Raw genomic sequence first — 18653 nt, 5'->3', positions numbered from 1 at the left:
AAGGCATCTTGAGCAGTCAAATACCGTTAACGGGATGAGATCAGTCAAAACGGCGGCTTCAAGCTAGCTACATCTAGAGCGCTGGTAAAGAGAGTAAGGACAGCATTGGTCCAATGGAAGCGCCTCCTGGTGGAGGAATATGGGTTTTGCAAAAGCGCCCAAGAACTGACATCTCTGCATTGTTGGTGAATGAGCAAGTGTGGTATTTTCAATAATTAAAGGACATTTATAGATCACCCACATTAATAGCATCATTGAGGATTCTTTACAGATAAATATTAAAGCAGATATCAGTGGAATGTTTTTGTTAATATAAGTCCTAAATAGTCCTATTTTCCGTCAGCAATCACTTACATGAAGTATTTCAGCCTAAACACGAGTCTCTCCGTCACTCTGCTCTGCTGTAACCCGAGGAGAAAATTTTCCTTGTGGGATACAAGTGTTATCCAATGAGGAGAGAGAACGGCATGAAGGGCTGTGTGTGCAGCCAAGGGATGCGCGTGAATGTGGTGACGTAGCACGAGGACCAATTGATGCCTGACAAGGGCGGGGGCTGCTAACTCATGGTGCGTTCAAAGAAACTCGTACTTTGTGTTTTTCCTTCCTGTGAAGTCATACCAGTTCGATCTGGTACGAGTTCACGGGTCGGAAGTTACGAGTGGCCGTTATAGGGAACTTTCACAGACAACAGGATGGTAAAAACACGAGCTACGGGTTACCTGGAACGCTACCAAGTCGTAGTTGTGACTTGAAGCTGTAACTTACGGTTTCAAAAGCCTGCCTTGAACGCAGCATTAGCCGAAACGGCCGTGAAGCTGATATCTGCTTTAACACATAGGCGAGTAAAAAAACAAACAGTAGTCTACATTAATGTTTCAATCTACATTTTGTAATAAACTAATTATAAGTATAATTTGATATGACCAAGACATCTAAAAACAAAAACACGGCCGTTTTCATCAATTTAACATGTAGTATAGAAGTATGTAGTATGGAAGTATTTAGTATGCGATTTCAAACACACCCTATCTTCCAATCTATCCATCCATCCATCTCCATTAACCAATCAAAATGTGTTCATACAAAATGAGCAGCCAATCACCAGCATTGTTAGATCTCGGTTCTAGGATGCTGTGTGCTGATTGGTTCATTTTACCAGACCGTTGATCCAACTGAACCGATCCGATTCACTGTTTGTTTTTTTACTTCTGGCTCAACTCGACTTCTGGTACGTACGTATACAACTACATACGTATAATAATAATAATAATAATGTTGTATATAAATGTTACGCGTTGGTCGGTTGGTCGCCATGGTAACGCCCTGCCTCTGCTATTTTAGTTTGGTTGTAGACTACAGATCTTTATCATCAGTGGTTCCTATGAGCTGATGCTCATTCAGCTGCTGCTCCACGTGAATCCAGAGGAAACTTCAATGAAGGAAAAAATAAAACCTTGAATCTAAACTCGCCCTCTGAGCAGAGAGAGAGAGAGAGAGAGAGAGAGAGAGAGTGTGTCAGAGGGAGAGGAAAAAAAGAAATGGAACAAGGGAACGAATATGTGTATGTGTGTGTGTGTGTGTGTGTGTGTGTGTGTATATATATGTGTGTGTGTGTGTCCTGGCCTGTCACTTCGTGTTGGAGTCATATGCCGGGGTGGGGAGCGCCGAGTGCTGTGAAATCTACAATTACTGTGGTGTGCTGTGTTATGACAGCGCTGGGGCGTCTGGTGACAGCACTAGCCAGCGACAGGCATGGGAGACCCACAGTGTGTGTGTGTGTGTGTGTGTGTGTGTGTGTGTGCTCTCTCTATCGTGTGTGTGTGTGTGTGTGTGCTCTCTCTCGTGTGTGTGTGTGTGTGTGAGACTGTGTGTGCAAACAGAGAGACAGCACTCGGCCCAAAACATTTCCCAACCCCCCATTCACACACTAACACACACACACACGGCGCCTGCAGCAGGAGGAGGAGGAGGAGGAGGAGGAGGAGGAGGAGGAGGAGGAGGAGCGTGCACGGCAGCGGCGGCGGCGGCGGTCTGATCTGATGGTGACGCTCTGCTGCCCCCGTCTGTCCGTCAGTGGCGGCGGCGGCGTCACGGCGTGCCGGCGTATTGAGGTTACATGTGACATTGGAGTGACAGCGGCTCAGTCACCAGGTACTGGATCAAACAGTAACCACCCCCCCTCTCCCTCCCTCCCCCCCACTGCCAGGCCTGATTACATCATCATGGAGCGCCAGAGATGGACAGAGTACATTCAAGTAAGGTGAATGTTTGTGTTAATATAAGTCTTAAATAGTTGTATCTTCCGACAGCAATCACTTCTATAGAGTGTTTGGTCTGAAACACGGGTCTGTCAGTCACTCTGCTCTGCTCTGAGCCGAGGAGAAAACTTTCCTTGTATCCTACAACCTTTATCCAATGAGGAGAGAGAACGGCATAAAGGGGCAGTCCTCTCTGTGTGTGCAGCCAAGGGATGAGCGTGAATGTGGTGACGTAGGGACGAGGGCGGGGACTGCTAACTCCATCTGCTGACAGGAAGTTAGACAAAACCACCGGATCACTTACTTCTGCTTTAAAGGGACAACGAGGAGTTTTGGAAAAGCGAAGTGTTTTCACACTACATTTATGAGCCTCCGCGCACCGTAGAATTCTTCGACCGGCGCAAGACAGACTCATGTTTTCATTCATCAAGAATTAAAGTCAGAGGTTGGAAGACGATCACATACCGTCGTAGTTCTCACCATAAACGGAGATTCAGCATTTCCACCACCACTAATAATAACAAAATAACCATAGAGACAAAACCATAGATTTATCTAAAATGGACCATTAACAAGTGGTAACGTAGATTCATCCACATTAACGTGAGACTTTTTTATAACCAAATATAAAACTCCTCGTTGTCCCTTTAACTTGAGTAAAAGTAAAAATATTTGTCTTGGAAATGTATTCAAGTAAGAGTAATAAGTACCAAAGAAATCTAATACTCAAGTAAAGTACAAATCCTCTGGATATGTACTTAAGTACAGTACTCAAGTAAATTTACTTCGTTACTGTCCACCACTGTGGAGCGCCGCCGAGCTGACGCATCATCATCATCATCATCATCATGGAGCAGAAACTGTGTCACCGACTCGTGTGACCGTCTGAGGAGGAGGAGGAGGAGGAGGAGGAGGAGGAGAGGGGGATTGTGGTTTTTTTTTGTTTGTTTGTTTGATGTTTTGAAGCCATTGAAACCTGCAGCACGCCACCGCGACACGCTTTGCTCCCGGTGGCTGCGGTAACACAGAGAAACGTCCTCTCCTGCTCCTCCTCTGCTCCGGTCTGAGCCATCAGGGCTCCGTGTCTCCAGGGCAGCTGTGTTCTCCGCTCAAAATAAACAACACGCTTACATAATGAAGCCACGGCAACGGCGGCAACGGCGAAGGTGGCGGCCTGTGAACTGTGGAGTTGCAGCAGAAAGGAGACGCCACCTGGTCGTCACCGCCCCGTCCTCCAGTCACAGTTCAGATCTCCTGTTTGTTCCACTCGCTGTCAATCACAGACCTGATCAGAAACTAGTAGGGATGTCACGATTATTTGTTTTCACAATTAATCGCGGTATTAAACGCCACAATTAATTAAAGCAGAAGTAAGTGATATATTTGTGTTAATATAAGTCTTAAATAGTTATATCTTCCGACAGCAATCACTTACATAGAGTGTTTGGACTGAAACACGGGTCTGTCAGTCACTCTGCTCTGCTCTGAGCCGAGGAGAAAACTTTTCTCGTATCCTACAGTTTTTATCCAATGAGGAGAGAGAACGGCATGCAGGGCTGTGTGTGCAGCCATGGGACGCCGTGAATGTGGTGACGTAGGGACGAGGACTGTTATGGTGCGTTCAAGGAAACTCGTAACTTGTGTTTTTCCGACCTGTGAAGTCGTACCAGTTCGATCTGGTACGAGTTCACGGGTCGGAAGTTACGAGTGGCCGTTATAGTGACTTTCACAGGTAAATTATTATTATTATTATTAAATAATATATTTCTTATGCTTTTTATTTGTTATTCACTTTGGAAGTGTTCAACGAATAAAGTTGGACTGGATTGGATTATCGCGATGCCGATGGCGATGATGATGAAAATGAATCGTGCAGCCCGAAGGTGAAGCATCTTCAAGGACCTCAAGTTCAAGTCCAGGCTCCTCGGTGAAGCTCTGGATGTTTCTCCTCCTGGTCCTGGTTCTGGTTCTGTATCGAGCTGCAGAACCTGAACTGAACCTGGACTCAGACGTCGGACCGAGACGTTTTATCGGTTTGTTTCATTTGACGCCGCGGAGGGAGACGAGGAGACGAGGAGCCGTGACGAGGACTGAGTTGCTGAGTTGTCGAGGTGCTGAGGAAGCAGATCTCAGCTTTCTCCGGTTTGAACTATGTTTGGTCCCTAAGCTGTGTACGACACCGTGTAATCCAATCCAAGGCTCTATGGGGAAGCAGGACCCCCCACCAGTGTGTGCTCAAAGTGGATTACAGCACAATAACGCTGACACACACACACACACACAAAACAATAATGTCTGAGCTCCTTTCTGGTTCATTATCATGTCTCCAGTGTTTTCTCTGTAATTTTTCAGCTCCTCTCTACATCTGTCCCTGTTTTCTTTTCTCCATAAACTCTCATTTTAGACAGAAAAATGAACTTGTTGTTTTGTTTTGTTGAGTGAAATGAGGACAAACTCTATTGTTGTTGTCGTTTCCTGTTCTCTTTCTAAGGTGAAAACAGATCAGTACCTGTGTTATGATCACACATTATCATGCAGCAGCACTTTAAACAGCCAGCAGGACACTTGGCATCTTGCACATGGACCTTGGTTGTATAATGAAGCCTCTTGGATGAGAGGTGAAACGTCTTCCTAGACAAATAACCAAGTCCAGTTGCTTTCCATTTAAAATTCCTTTGAGATACTATGACCTGGACAAATGAGAATATGCACAGGCTTATAACAGGATGAACAAAACCCCGATGTGAACCGTCCGGGTTCTGTTCTGTCCATCTTATCTGGGTTTATTGCTCATCATCCACCTAATTATAAACTGCAGTGCAGGCAGCGGTTGAACAAACCTCAATCTGGCACATAGCAACAGCTTGCCTCCCTCAGCTTGTGTCTCTCTGCCCCGTCTGAAAGGTGAAGGAAGCCCAGATGTGGAAAGACGTCGCCTCCCAGATGTAGAATGTGTGTTACAGAGTTCCTACACATTTGAAATTTCAAAATGCCAGACTTTTTCCAGACCCTAATTTCCAGATTTCTTGGTAAAAAAATTCAAATAATTAGTGACATTTGAGTAATTAGATGTGTATGATGTAAATAAATTGTGCTATTAATCGTTTGTTTTCATTATTCTATATATAAAAAATAGATATTCTATATCTATATGTGTATGCCATTATGTCACCAGATAATTTCCAGGAGACTGTAGCTAATAGCGCATACAAAAGAATTAACCCAAATAACTTCAGATAAAACCAAACCCAGATTAAGTATTAAGATAACTGGTGTTATAGAAAAGAAACACACATTTCAGGACAGAACAGACGTGTCCTGTGATTTTCTGCCTCCTTTTATATTTAACAGAGGAGGGACAACAACCTGACAGTCACACTCTCGGCTGCCAGGATGTGCAGCTTTTTAAATGTTGCTTAAAGCAGAAGTAAGTGATATATTTGTGTTAATATAAGTCTTAAATAGTTATATCTTCCGACAGCAATCACTTCTGTAGAGTGTTTGGACTGAAACACGGGTCTGTCAGTCACTCTGCTCTGCTCTGAGTCGAGGAGAAAACATTTATCGTATCCTACAGTTTTTATCCAATGAGGAGAGAGAACGGCATGCAGGGCTGTGTGTGCAGCCAAGGAACGCCGTGAATGTGGTGACGTAGGGACGAGGACTGTTATGGTGCGTTCAAGGAAACTCGTAACTCGTGTTTTTCCGACATGTGAAGTCATACCAGTTCGATCTGGTACGAGTTCACGGGTCAGAAGTTACGAGTGGCCGTTATAGTGACTTTCACAGGTAAAACAGGTCGGAGAAACACGAGTGGGTTGCCTGGAACGCTACAAAGTCGTAAGTTGTGACTTGAAGCTGTAATTTACGGTTTCAAAAGCCTGCCTGGAACGCAGCATTAGCCAAAACGACCGGATCACTTACTTCTGCTTTAAGTTGGATTCTTATAATAAAAACCTAAGGCGATTACTTTTAGTCAAACAAGGCATGATTTTTTTCATTTGGCCGGTAAATTTCTGGAGGTCACTATCCGATGGCCGATGAGGTAAAAAGTTAATTTAACACGATGCCAACAGGTGAAAAGGAGCCAGATCAGAAAGTAACAAGTCACAGATCACAAGTCAGTTTCACTGTCACAGCTTCATCTGCTGCTGCTGCTGCTGCTGCTGCTGCTGTTTGACTGGAACATGGTGACCCAGTAGGAAACAGGATTAGAGCTGCCTGCTGCAGGTGTTTGGGTCCGACTCTGACTCTGTGTGTGTGAGAGACACTGAATCCACTCAGCTTAGACTCTAATGGGATTGTAAAGTAAAAAACACAGACCACAGAGCGGAGCAGGGCTGAGCCACAGACGTTTACCACCGACCGACTGACTGATAATCAACAGCACGGAGCCCAGAAACACACACACACACACACACTTACATACACACACACACACACACACGCTCTTACCCGTCTATCTGAGGCCACCAGTCTGAATTCCTGCTGGAGTTTCCCACAGATGGATCTGTGCGTCTTCCTGAACGGATGAATGGTGCCCTGCAGATTAAACACAAACATCTGATTAATAACTATTATTATTATAATTATTATAATTGAAACTAATAAACTGAACAGATCTAATAAAAACTGCTCTGTTTAATGTCAGGAATGATGTTTAACACTCTACTCAGTCTGTGATTGAGCAGCAGAGCAGGAAGTAAAGCTTGAGCTGCAGCGCCACCGTGTGGTGAGTTAGTGTGCTACACCGACTTCACCTGAACAGTGAATAAAAAGTGAAACTAAGACGACACACCTGCAGGTTTTAACTTTCCTGTCATAATTAAACCAAAAATGGTCAAAAACCTCACTTAAAATAACCCAAAGTCATGTTTTCTCATGTACATGTTGTTCTCACGCAGCCAGAAAGACGTCAGAGTAACTCCAGACTTCAGTAACTTCATCACAGGCTGGAAGCAGGATTATAGAAGAGAAGAATGATGTTCAGCTTCACCGTGGTCAGAACAGGAAACTGAACGTTCTCACCGTCACTTCATCAATAAACTAAACAACTAACTCAACATACTGTATGATAGGCCCGGTTTGGTTTTATCCTGGTTTCTTTATTTAACTGCACCAGAGTTGCTCATATAACACAAACATCTGCAGATGGTTGATTTAAAGATGCTTCAACCAGCCAGAAGAAACTTTCTCAACCATGTGACCTGTAGAGACGTCGACCCGTTTGGACCCACAGTCACTTTGAGAAGCTGCTGTAAGTTTGTTCTTCTATAACCGGACCAGATCAGACTGGATCAGACCAGACCAAACTAGACTTGAACAGACCAAACCAGACTGGACCAGCAGTGCAGCTCATAACCATCACCCACTACATCTTTAATAATCCTTTAAATCTTCAATTTGAAAACACACAAGCATTAAATATTTGCTTTGAAAGACGAGTTTGACATTAAACTGATTGATAAAATAGCCGGTAATTAATCTGTTTCGATCAGATATCCACTGGGTGTGTGAGTAAACCGGAGTGTCTGGTTGATTTATATAATAAAACTCTGACTGACGCCTGTTGCACAAAACACCTTAAGTTTTCTAATCAAGTAGATGACACACAAGGTTTAATTCCTCTTAACTAAAACTTGTAACTGTGTGTGTGAGCAGTGCATGAGATAACAGACATTCAGATAACAGATAATGTGATGGATGAATCTAAACTGAACTCACCAGGACGTAGGTGTCGTGCTCCAGCTTCTTCCTGTGCAGAGGGGCATCTGAGGAGAACACAGATCATCAGTGTCAAGTTCAACATGTCTCTTGTTTTTAGTGCAGATAACGATGAGCAATAATAAAACTCTTTGATTTACATGGAGGACAGAGTGAGAGAGTTCAGTCAAGTTCAGCTTTAAAGGTGATTTCTACATGTAAACATGACGAAAATGTCAATGTTCATGGACGCTACTGTGAAAAACTATACGTAAATGTCCAAAAGCAAAATGATGATGGACAGACATCGGTGGCTCCAGTTTATCACCAAAGTTTAGAATTATTTTTGTTGATTTCCTGCAGGTAATTTTAGTAACAAGTAAAAATAGTAACATTCTACACATCAAGTTAATTATTTGTGTTCTTAATTTTTTTTTTTAAATCTAATTAAAAATCACAATATGGCTAAAGTGTTATCACAGCAACTATGTTTTCTGATGAAGTTAAAATGTGTTTTCTACGGAGACGCCCTGGACAAAAAGATGAAAAAAAAAGGTACAAGATTGTTTCGTAGGAGACCAAATTTTATATTTTGAAAATGAAAAGTCAAGCTTTACTTCAAAAATGAGCAGCTCAAGAACTTTAATCTTTAAACTGCATCAAACTAAAGAGAAAGAGAGTTCACAGGTATTAGCCTAGTGAATAGTTTTTTCTTTACTCCATAAGTTAGTTAAAAAATAAGAAATATTCTAGCCTATATATATTACTGACATAATCATTAAAGCATCCACGGTTACATTAGGTGTCTAAAACTTTAGCATAGCTCTGTATAACTTTGTTTTTTAAAGGTTTGTTAAAATCACATGTAAGGTGTCCTTTCAGGTCCTGATCGGTCCTGATGAGAATGTTAAAGGTCCTGACAGGTCAATAAAAACAATCAGGATACACACAACTGTTTGCTTGTTGGTTTGACTTTAAATGCAACAAATAAACACTTGATATAAACACAAACGTAACTGCTAAGAATTCAACCTGAAAAAATATATATATATTTCAAGACTTTCATTATATATTTAGATTTTTTTATGTTTTTGATTGATTTAGACGATGAGCCAGGATTCATTATTGACGCTAACGTCAACTGACAGGGCCCGCGCGGACACACCGAGCACAAACCGGTTTAAACTGGTTTATAAAGTGACCGTTAAAAAACAGTTAACGTTAATTTTGCTGTTAAAAGCCAGACTTGAGCCACAGAACAGCGGGATGATGAACCGAGCAGCACCGCCGACGTGTTATTATTAGCCGTTAGCATCGTTAGCACAACAAACCTGAGTCGGAGATGTTGAGGACATCCACCGACACCATGTCCGGTTTGTCCAGCGGACCGACCTTCCTCTCCGTCACCCCGGACGGAACCACGTCCGGCTTAGGGCCGAACTTTCTCGGGTAAAAGTCCCCGGCATTGTGGTAAGACAGACCCGAAGACGTGGACATCATCCCGTCCATCGCCATTTTTTACAGACTTCCTGTTCCCGTGAGCCTCTCTGCTTCCATTTAGACGCACATGCGCATGCGTCGGCGCAGATGTGATGCTGCGTTCAAGACAACTCGGAACTCCGGAATGACAGCTCTCTGCCTTTGATAGTGTCAACCCCAGATCCAACCCAGCTTCATCCAGGAAATATCTGTTTCTCCACCCATAAAGGCTCCAACTCTAAATTTGGTTTCTGTTTCAAGCTGATCTAGTCTCTACCCCCTCATCTAACATAAACTGGTAAAAAAAAAAGTTTGGTCATTACATAGCCTAGTAAATCTCATTCAAGTTGATCCATAGATTCTAACATACAAGTTTAAATATCAAATTGATGTGAATTGTTCTTTTCGTAATGTATAACCTGAATCTATCTCTCAAATTTACGTATAAGCTCTTAAGAGATATTAACTATTTGTATATTATTAGGTTTTACTTTATATAACCACTGGGTTATCATGATTTTAAGAGGAAGAACAATGATGCATATTTTCTCATGAACTTGATCTTACTTTTTGCTAAATTCTACATACACAAATGTAAATTTTCAAACAAAACAAAAAACAAACTTCTTTCGGTTAAAATCTGAGTTTGAGCAATAGCCTACATCAAAACTCTCTCCTGTTTGCTTCACAAAAAAACGGTAAAACTGTAAACATTTGTATGTTCAATGTGGTTATTTGAAAAATAGTCTTGCAGGGTTTTTTTTTCTTTTTGTTTTTGGTTATTTAAGTCGGAAAGTTTTCAACTGCGAGAATCCGAACTCTGAGTTGTCTCGAATGCAGCATAAACACCATCGACTTGGTCTTTGTTTTTCAGTCTGGTCAATGGAAGACCAGGGAAATAGATAGAATGGTAAAAGTATGGAAGCTTGTTGCAACATGTGATTTTTTTTTTTTATGTAATAAGTGTAAATGAGAATCATTCTCGAAACAACAACTTCTATAACGCAAAATAGTGATAAAATTACAAAGTCATTATTTTAGATTATAAGTAACTATTTCGACATTATCACAATGTAAAGACAAATAAACCCAAAACTTTGACTTTCAGATCTTTATCAATTACAAAAATATAAAAGAAATATAAAATGTAAATATTGTCAGATTTTTTCTAACAATAAAAAATTACATTATAGTTTACTTAAAAAGGTTGTACATGTGTATATTGCACACATAAATAGCCTGATATATTTGAAAATGCTGTAAAATAAAACATTTAAATATTTAATCATACTCATTTTTTCAAGTAAATTGACAAAGTTTTTCAGTTGTGACAATTTGCTGCTCGTCTGTGTTGTCCTTTCACCTACAGGAGGGGTCACTGTGGTTCACGTTGTTGTTCTCAGGTGAGATCCAGTAGAACAATCAGCTCTCCAAACACAAAGAGATATTCATATTTATCTCCAAGCTTTTCAAACTTGAGATGTGATGTAACAATTTCTATTAATTTGCAGCGTCATGATGATCTGACCTATTTCCAGTGAGTCAACACTAAACTAAACACAATGATCATAATGACAGAGAGGCTGTTGCGTAACTCTGTGCACCTGTCGTCCAGGTGCTATAGCCTATACTCCACTCTAGTTTAGTTTAGTTTATTTATTCGCACCAATAAATAATAAAAATGGGACATATTAAAATACATTGACTAAAAAAACAATAGGTGCAAGCCGAGACAAGAGACCCAAAGGGCCTATAGATCTCCTTATCTCTGTGCTATGGCAAGCGGATTTAACATTTAAAAGCAAAGTTTGACTATCCGTAATTAACACTGTAGATATCAACAACGTCTTTCTGACCAGTCGTAATTATTACATTTTGAATAGTTGGATTTTTCATTCAAGATATCTGTAATTCAGAGTTGCCTCATCAAGAAGAACATTTCAGATCCACAACTACGTTCTTCCTAGGACAAATGACGTCACTTTTACCATTCATGTGTATAGGGTTACAATTCTATAATTCATTTGCAGATATCCGCTATGTGAATTACGGATATCTGTAACTGAATTATGACTATTCCTAATTCCAGTTTGAGATATTTACAACTTCATTTCGCCTAGTCATAACTTAATTTAAGATATCTGAAAAGGGACTTGTAGATATCTTTAACTGAGGTGAATTAAAAATATATTGAACTGGTATTATGACTAGTCAGAATCAAATTGTAGATATCTCAAACTGGAATTAGTACCAGTCGTAATTCAGTTACAGATATCCATTATTCACATAGTGGATATCTGCAACTGAATTGTAGATATCTGTAATGACAAACCCCATACACATGAATGGTTAAAGTGACGTAATTTGTCCTAGGAAGAACGTATTGCGGATCTGAAATGTTCTTTTTGACTCTGCAAAACTGAATTACAGATATCTGCAACACATCCACTCTGGCTTTTAGATGTTAAAATGGCTTGTCATACTGTGCTACTGAGGTTAAAGGATGTTTCATTCAGACATGGTGGACCAGACCTGGGCATCTCCAAAACAAGTGCACTGCACACTGCAAAAACTCAAAATCTTTCCAAGAATATTTGTCTTATTTCTTGTCAAAATGTCTCATTTCTAGTCAAAACTAAACTCTTTCCCCTTAAAATAAGACTCATCACCTAAAACTTAACTTGTTTTTAGATCATTCTCACTTGTTTGGAACTAATTTTCACGTGAAATAAGTAGAAAAATCTGCCAGTGAAAGCAAGTTCTTTGTGCTTGTAATAAGAAAGAAAAACTTGCTCCACTATCAGATTTTTCCACTTATTTCAAGTGGAAATATGCTTGAAAGAAGTGAAAAGTGTCTAAAAACAAGCTACTTTTTAGAGATTTGTTTTGACTAGAAATTACATTTTGACTAGAAATAAGAGACATATTCTTGGTAAGATATTTGAGTTTTTGCAGTGCAGGTTTTATCAAACCCATCATGGTTCGTCTTTGTGAGTCTGTCGACGTCGATGTCACTTTGTAAATATTTGTCCTGTCACTTTTTCGATGGAGAACTTGCACCGGTTTCTTCTTCACATCCCAGACTGGTCCCTCTGCTGCTGCAGGGCCGAACCGAGGACCAATCAGAGGCCTTCCTGACGATGCTGCATGGCATGATGGGTAACAAGAGTCTAAATATGGAGAAGCATGTTGAGATGGTCGGCAGGAGAAGTCAGCAGGGCTTCAAAAATGATTCATGTAATCAAAGGGCACGAGAGAAAGAAAAGGAAGCGTGACAGATTGAAGCGTGGAAATGTGTGTATTATGTCTGAGGCCCCGTAGGACTGTGTGTGTGTGTGTGTGTGTGTGTGTGTGTGTGTTGAATACATACGTGGTTGGTTGCTCATTTGTGCTGTGGTGAATGGAGATTTTTGTTTGCAACGGTTTCTCAAGTGACCGTGTGGGGCCCCCGGGCAACCGACACTGAAATGTATATAAAGACAGAGAGAGAGAGAGAGAATGAATGAATGAATGAATGAGTGAAGGAGAGCGAGGGGGATATCTGAGGACAGAGAGCAGCAGAAACACAGAAATACGAGCTTTAAATTGGAGTGAGTGATAGAAAAACACATTTGAAGAAAGAATGTAATGGTTAGTTATTATTTTTTATGTATTTTCTACTTTGTGGGGAAAGTTTTCAGATGTTTGGTTTTTTTTACTCTCCGGCCTTTTACGTCCTCTGGATCTGTTCCTGTTTCCTGCCACGTTCACAAACCCTCAGATAAAAGCTCCAACGTTTAAAGGGATACGCCAAAAAAAAAATTTTTTTTACGTGTCTTGCCTCACTCCCGAGTCCATGACCAGCAGATAGACACCATCCTTTCCACTGTGCGTGCAGTAACAAGGGAGATAGAGCCGTATCGCCCGTAATTAGCTTAGCTCAAACACTGGAAGTGTATGGGTAGTGTTAGCCTGCCTCCACCTAAAGTCACTAATTAGCTTAGCTCAAACACTGGAAGTGTATGGGTAGTGTTAGCCTGCCTCCACCTAAAGTCGCTAATTAGCTTAGCTCAAACACTGGAAGTGTATAGGTAGTGTTAGCCTGCCTCCACCTAAAGTCATCAGAGAAACTCTTCAGCAACTCTAAACGGAAACCGGCGGGCCGATCTTCGTCTCAGAGCTGACAAAACTCTCCGGTAAGGCATCTTGAGCGGTCAAATGCCGCTAACGGGACGAGATCGGTCAAAACGGAGGGTTCAAGCAAAGACGGTTTATTTTGGTTCAAGCTAGCTACATCGAGGGTAGGTTAGCTTCCTGTTTCAAAGTAAAATCACAAATTCTATCCTCATGGTTTTCTTTATGTAAAGGGCAACGGGTGTTTTATTTTGTGAAAGTAACCGGACGTGCGTTGGTCACAACGGCTAGCTTGAGTAGCGCCGAATTCGTCCCAACAAAATTGTAAACAGCTGGTATTTAGACAAATTAACGACACACTGCTGATCTAAACGGCTACTTTCTCGCCTAAACATGTTTAAAATGTGGATAAAGTGATATATTTACAGAGTTTAGAGCTAAAATGAAATCAGCTTCTGACTGCTGATTTCAGCTCGGGTAGGAGGCAGGCTAACACTACCTATACACTTCCAGTGTTTGAGCTAAGCTAATTACGGGTGATACGGCTCTATCTCCATGGTTACTGCACGCACAGTTGAAAGGATGGTGTCTATCTGCTGGTCATGGACTCGGGAGTGAGGCAAGACACGGAAAAAAAATGTTGCCGTATCCCTTTAAAACACTCACAACGCTGATGACCCACAGCCCGTGTAGTGGTAGATGGGTCTGATGATAACATGTCAGCTGCAGCGCTCGGCCTGTAAACACAGAGATGATTTACTGCAGCTCGCTGTGTCGGCTCGCCGTCCAGACTCAACTCAACTGTTTTCATCCGTCTGATCGTTTCCAGATGGAGTCGTGCTGCTGCTGCGCTACAGTAGAAACGTTCAGATTTACAGTATCACAGGAGAGTTTTAACGTCTCGTCTTGGAGCTCCCACTCAAACCCATAATAATCCCTCCTGTTCATCAATCTTTTAATCCTGAGATATGACTTTTTTTTTATGCAACTCTTCTCTTAAACTTGGTTTGGACTCAAACTAACACGTTTCAAACATCCACAACAAAAAGTGACAAAGGAAATCAACTTTTGCATCATTTAATAGTGATATAGTGTAAATCATTCTTTGGAAAACAACGGTAATCTATATTCAAAATAATGATAATCTCTATTTAAACTGCACTTTGCTTAACAAGGTTACAAAGGGTTTCACAAAAACATCAGAACAAACTGTAAAAACGGCCACAACAATATAATCTAAATTAAAATTCAAACTTTACAGTGGAAAATAACGTGTTTAAATGTGATTAAAAAGCAGTAACTGAATCAACAGACTTGATCTTGGCAGGTTAAATGTTCCAGAGTTTGGGAGTTCAGTCTTTTTTATTTGTTTGTTTTCTACATATAGAGTTTTAAATGTTCCCGTCTGTGGAGTAGGCTATAACAGCAGCATTAATACTTTTTATCACCTTCATTAAACATGTTAACACCTTTCTACACATTTAGTTTCAGTCAGATGAGAAGAAACACTGAGTCTGACTCTGGAACCACTGTTGTCATTTGTTTTTAATAAAAAATTCAAGTGTCACAGGATGAGGCCAGTGTTATGTAACACTTAATCAATACCAGACCATCGAAAGAGAAGCAAACGTCATGTGGCTTTATTCTACTGGCAGAATAATCTGATCTGAAGGCACAAACTCACAAAATCACAGTTTTATATTCAGGGAAACATGTTGACACAGATTTTTATCCTTTTTAAAATCTCTTCAGAGCTTCAGCTCTCATGAAGGATTTAGTTTGTTGAAGGACTGAAACCAGTAAAAAAAAAAAAACAGAACAAAAAAAAACTCCACTCACTCCATAACTCCTCACTAAGGTGAAACATGTGTGATGGAAACTTCAGGCAGAGTTGCTGTAACTTCCAAACACACAAAAACCTTTTGTCCTATACAGCCACACTGATTCTTCATGTTGGAGTTCGACTGGATGTGTTTTTCTACGGTGGCCCCGAGGGGTCAAATCACTGCAACTTTAGAAAACACACAACACAAGTGTTTCTGGGGACGCAATAAAACGAGACTAAAGGCCAAATACTAGGCTAATGCTAAGCTAACAGTCCATATGATCAATAACATATGGAACATGTGATTGTGAACTTCCCTTTATTGTGTCCCCAGCACAATTTTTTTTTTTTTGTAGCACGTTTGTTTTATTTAAAGGGATACGCCAACTTTTTCTTTTGTGTCTTGCCTCACTCCCGAGTCCATGACCAGCAGATAGACACCATCCTTTCGACTGTGCGTGCAGTGACAAGGGAGATAGAGCCGTATCGCCCGTAATTATCTTAGCTCAAACGCTGGAAGTGTATAGGTAGTGTTAGCCTGCCTCCTACCTAAAGTCGCTAATTAGCTTAGCTCAAACACTGGAAGTGTATGGGTAGTGTTAGCCTGCCTCCACCTAAAGTCGCTAATTAGCTTAGCTCAAACGCTGGAAGTGTATGGGTAGTGTTAGCCTGCCTCCACCTAAAGTCATCAGAGAAACTCTTCAGCAACTCTAAACGGAAACCGGCGGGCCAATCTTCGTCTCAGAGCTGACAAAACTCTCCGGTAAGGCATCTTGAGCTGTCAAATGCCGGTAACGGGACGAGATCGGTCAAAACGGAGGGTTCAAGCAAAGACGCTTTATTTTGGTTCAAGCTAGCTACATCGAGGGTAGGTTAGCTTCCTGTTTCAAAGTAAAAGCACTAATTCTATCGTCATGGTTTTCTGTATGTAAAGGGCAACAGGTGTTTTATTTTGTGAAAGTAACCGGAAGTGCGTTGGTCACAACGGCTAGCTTGAGTAGTGCCGAATTCGTCGGAACAAAACTGTAAACAGCTGGTATTTAGACAAATTAACGACACACTGCTGATCTAAACGGCTACTTTCTCGCCTAAAAATGTTTGAAATGTTGATAAAGTGATATATTTACAGAGTTTAGAGCTAAAATGAAATCAGCTTCTGACTGCAGGCTAACACTACCCATACACTTCCAGTGTTTGAGCTAAGCTAATTAGCGACTTTAGGTGGAGGCAGGCTAACACTACCCATACACTTCCAGTGTTTTAGCTAAGCTAATTATGGGCGATACGGCTCTATCTCCCTTGTTACTGCACGCACAGTCGAAAGGATGGTGTCTATCTGCTGGTCATGGACTCGGGAGTGAAGCAAGACACGGGGGGAAAAATGTTGGCGTATCCCTTTAAAGTTTGCAGTGATTTGAGCCCTCAGAGCCACCGTAGTTTTCTGCTCCTCAATGAATCACAGAACAAAACAGACAAATAAGCAAAAGACAAAATAGCCTTAATGTTTGAAATGTTGAATATTAATTATTTAATAAAGTGCAGAAATTCATATTATAGATCTTTAGAAAGCAAACACACTCTCAGAAAAAGATAAAACCAACATAAACGTCTTCTCTTTATCTCGCTACAGTTTAACATTGAACCCAGTTTTATGTTTTCAGTGAGATAAGTGTGTGTTTTATCTACAGCGACAGATATTTCCTGTTTAGTTTAAACTCTGTGGGCACAACCATCAGCATGTCCATTTTCAGATGGCCTCTTTGCTGAGTCTGTTCCTCCTCATGATGTGGATGTGTCTTTGGAAAACAGCGTTCCTCCATCGTTGTACTTTTCCCTGAGTCTAGAGGAGCAGCAACATCAATCAACATCCACGTCGTGGGACTCTGCACTGCAAAAGCTCAAATATCTTTCCAAGAATATTTGTCTTATTTCTAGTCAAAACAAATCTCATTATACTTAAAATAAGATTCATCACATTAAAAAGTAGCTTGTTTTTAGACACTTTTCACTTCTTTCAAGAAGATTTTCACTTGAAATAAGTAGAAAAATCTGATAGTGGAGCAAGTTTTTCTTTCTTATTACAAGCACAAAGAACCTGCTTTCACTGGCAGATTTTTCTACTTATTTCACGTGAAAATTAGTTTCAAACAAGTGAGAATTATCTAAAGACAAGTTAATTTTTAGGTGATGAGTCTTATTTTAAGGGGAAAGAAATGAGTTTTGACTAGAAATTAGACATTTTGACAAGAAATAAGACAAATATCCTTGGAAAGATTTTGAGTTTTTGCATTGTGGTGTTTGGGGGTTTAAATCCTTTCCCCCCCTACACTTAGAGGACGGCAGAGGAGTAAAGAATGAAGTGGTTTTGTAAGAGAAGTGACCGTCGACACGAGAGAATCTCTAGGAACTGGTGATTATCTGGTAATGCTACACTGACGTTTCCACAGTTCAGGAGAAGTTCACTTTCTTCATAATCGCACCAAGGCAGAGAAGAAGGAATATGACATAAATCCTCTCAGACAAACTGAAACCACATCGTCCGACCTAATGACAAGCTGCAGCTAAACTGACGGCTGAACCTCCTAAGAAATGTTCGTCTTAAAGGGACATGACTTATCGCAACTTCTGTGTGAAGTCTTGAGTTATTGCTAAAAAAAAATGTTTGATGAGGTCACATTGACCACATTGAACAAAAACCTGCAGCCACACGCCGTTTGTGGAATGTGTTTGACATGCTTGCTCTAAAGGACACAGCATCTAAAGGATGCAACTCTAAAGAACACAGCCTCTGGAGGATGCAACTCTAATGGCGCTTTTCCACTACACTTTCACAGCACGGCACGGTGAAGGTGCTTTTCCACTACAGCTGAGTTCTTCTAGTTCCTCCTCAGAGGGGTCGGGGGCGATCACGAGGCCGCATTGTCCCTCTCTCTTTTTTCTCTCCTCTCGTCAGCTCCAAACTCACTCGTCTGCACCTCGCTAACAGACCACAGTGGTTTTACACACAGCAACATTTAACTCAGGTGAAGGAACAACAACAGTCTTGATACAGATCAGCGGCCGCTGTTGCCGCTCTGTTTTTCTCATGTCGGACGTAGCGCTCGCACTCTTCCAGTGACGACGCTCTGTCCAATCAGCAGAAGGCAGTCGGCTGACGTCACGTTATAGTATCGCTTCGGCTCGCTAGGAACCAGGGCAGAGGAGGAACTAAAAATAGAACCTGGTACCAGGTACTAGGGCTAGTGGAAAAGCAAAATAAGCGAGCCGCGCCATGC

General features: G+C 41.1%; 2 protein-coding genes across 2 annotated transcripts in view; one reads left to right on the top strand and one right to left on the bottom strand.

Moving 5' to 3' along the window:
- The window catches only part of slc30a6 (solute carrier family 30 member 6), a 71446-nt gene extending 61949 nt beyond the window's left edge, over nt 1–9497 (bottom strand). The window contains exons 1-3 of the mRNA XM_083987756.1: nt 9293–9497; nt 7983–8029; nt 6714–6800 (exon numbers count right to left, since the gene is read on the bottom strand). Of these exons, the coding sequence (XP_083843882.1) occupies nt 6714–6800; nt 7983–8029; nt 9293–9476 (318 nt within the window). The 5' untranslated portion in view covers nt 9477–9497. The remainder of the gene's footprint in view (nt 1–6713; nt 6801–7982; nt 8030–9292) is intronic.
- LOC310997934 (uncharacterized protein) overlaps nt 1–18653 on the top strand; it is a 266892-nt gene that overhangs the window by 141586 nt on the left and 106653 nt on the right. The window lies entirely within an intron of this gene.

The sequence above is a fragment of the Trachurus trachurus genome, assembly GCF_905171665.1.
Source record: "Trachurus trachurus genome assembly, chromosome: 15".
NCBI lineage: Eukaryota > Metazoa > Chordata > Actinopteri > Carangiformes > Carangidae > Trachurus > Trachurus trachurus.
The sequence above is the reverse complement of the archived record's forward strand: the minus strand, read 5'-3'. Positions and strand labels throughout refer to the sequence as shown.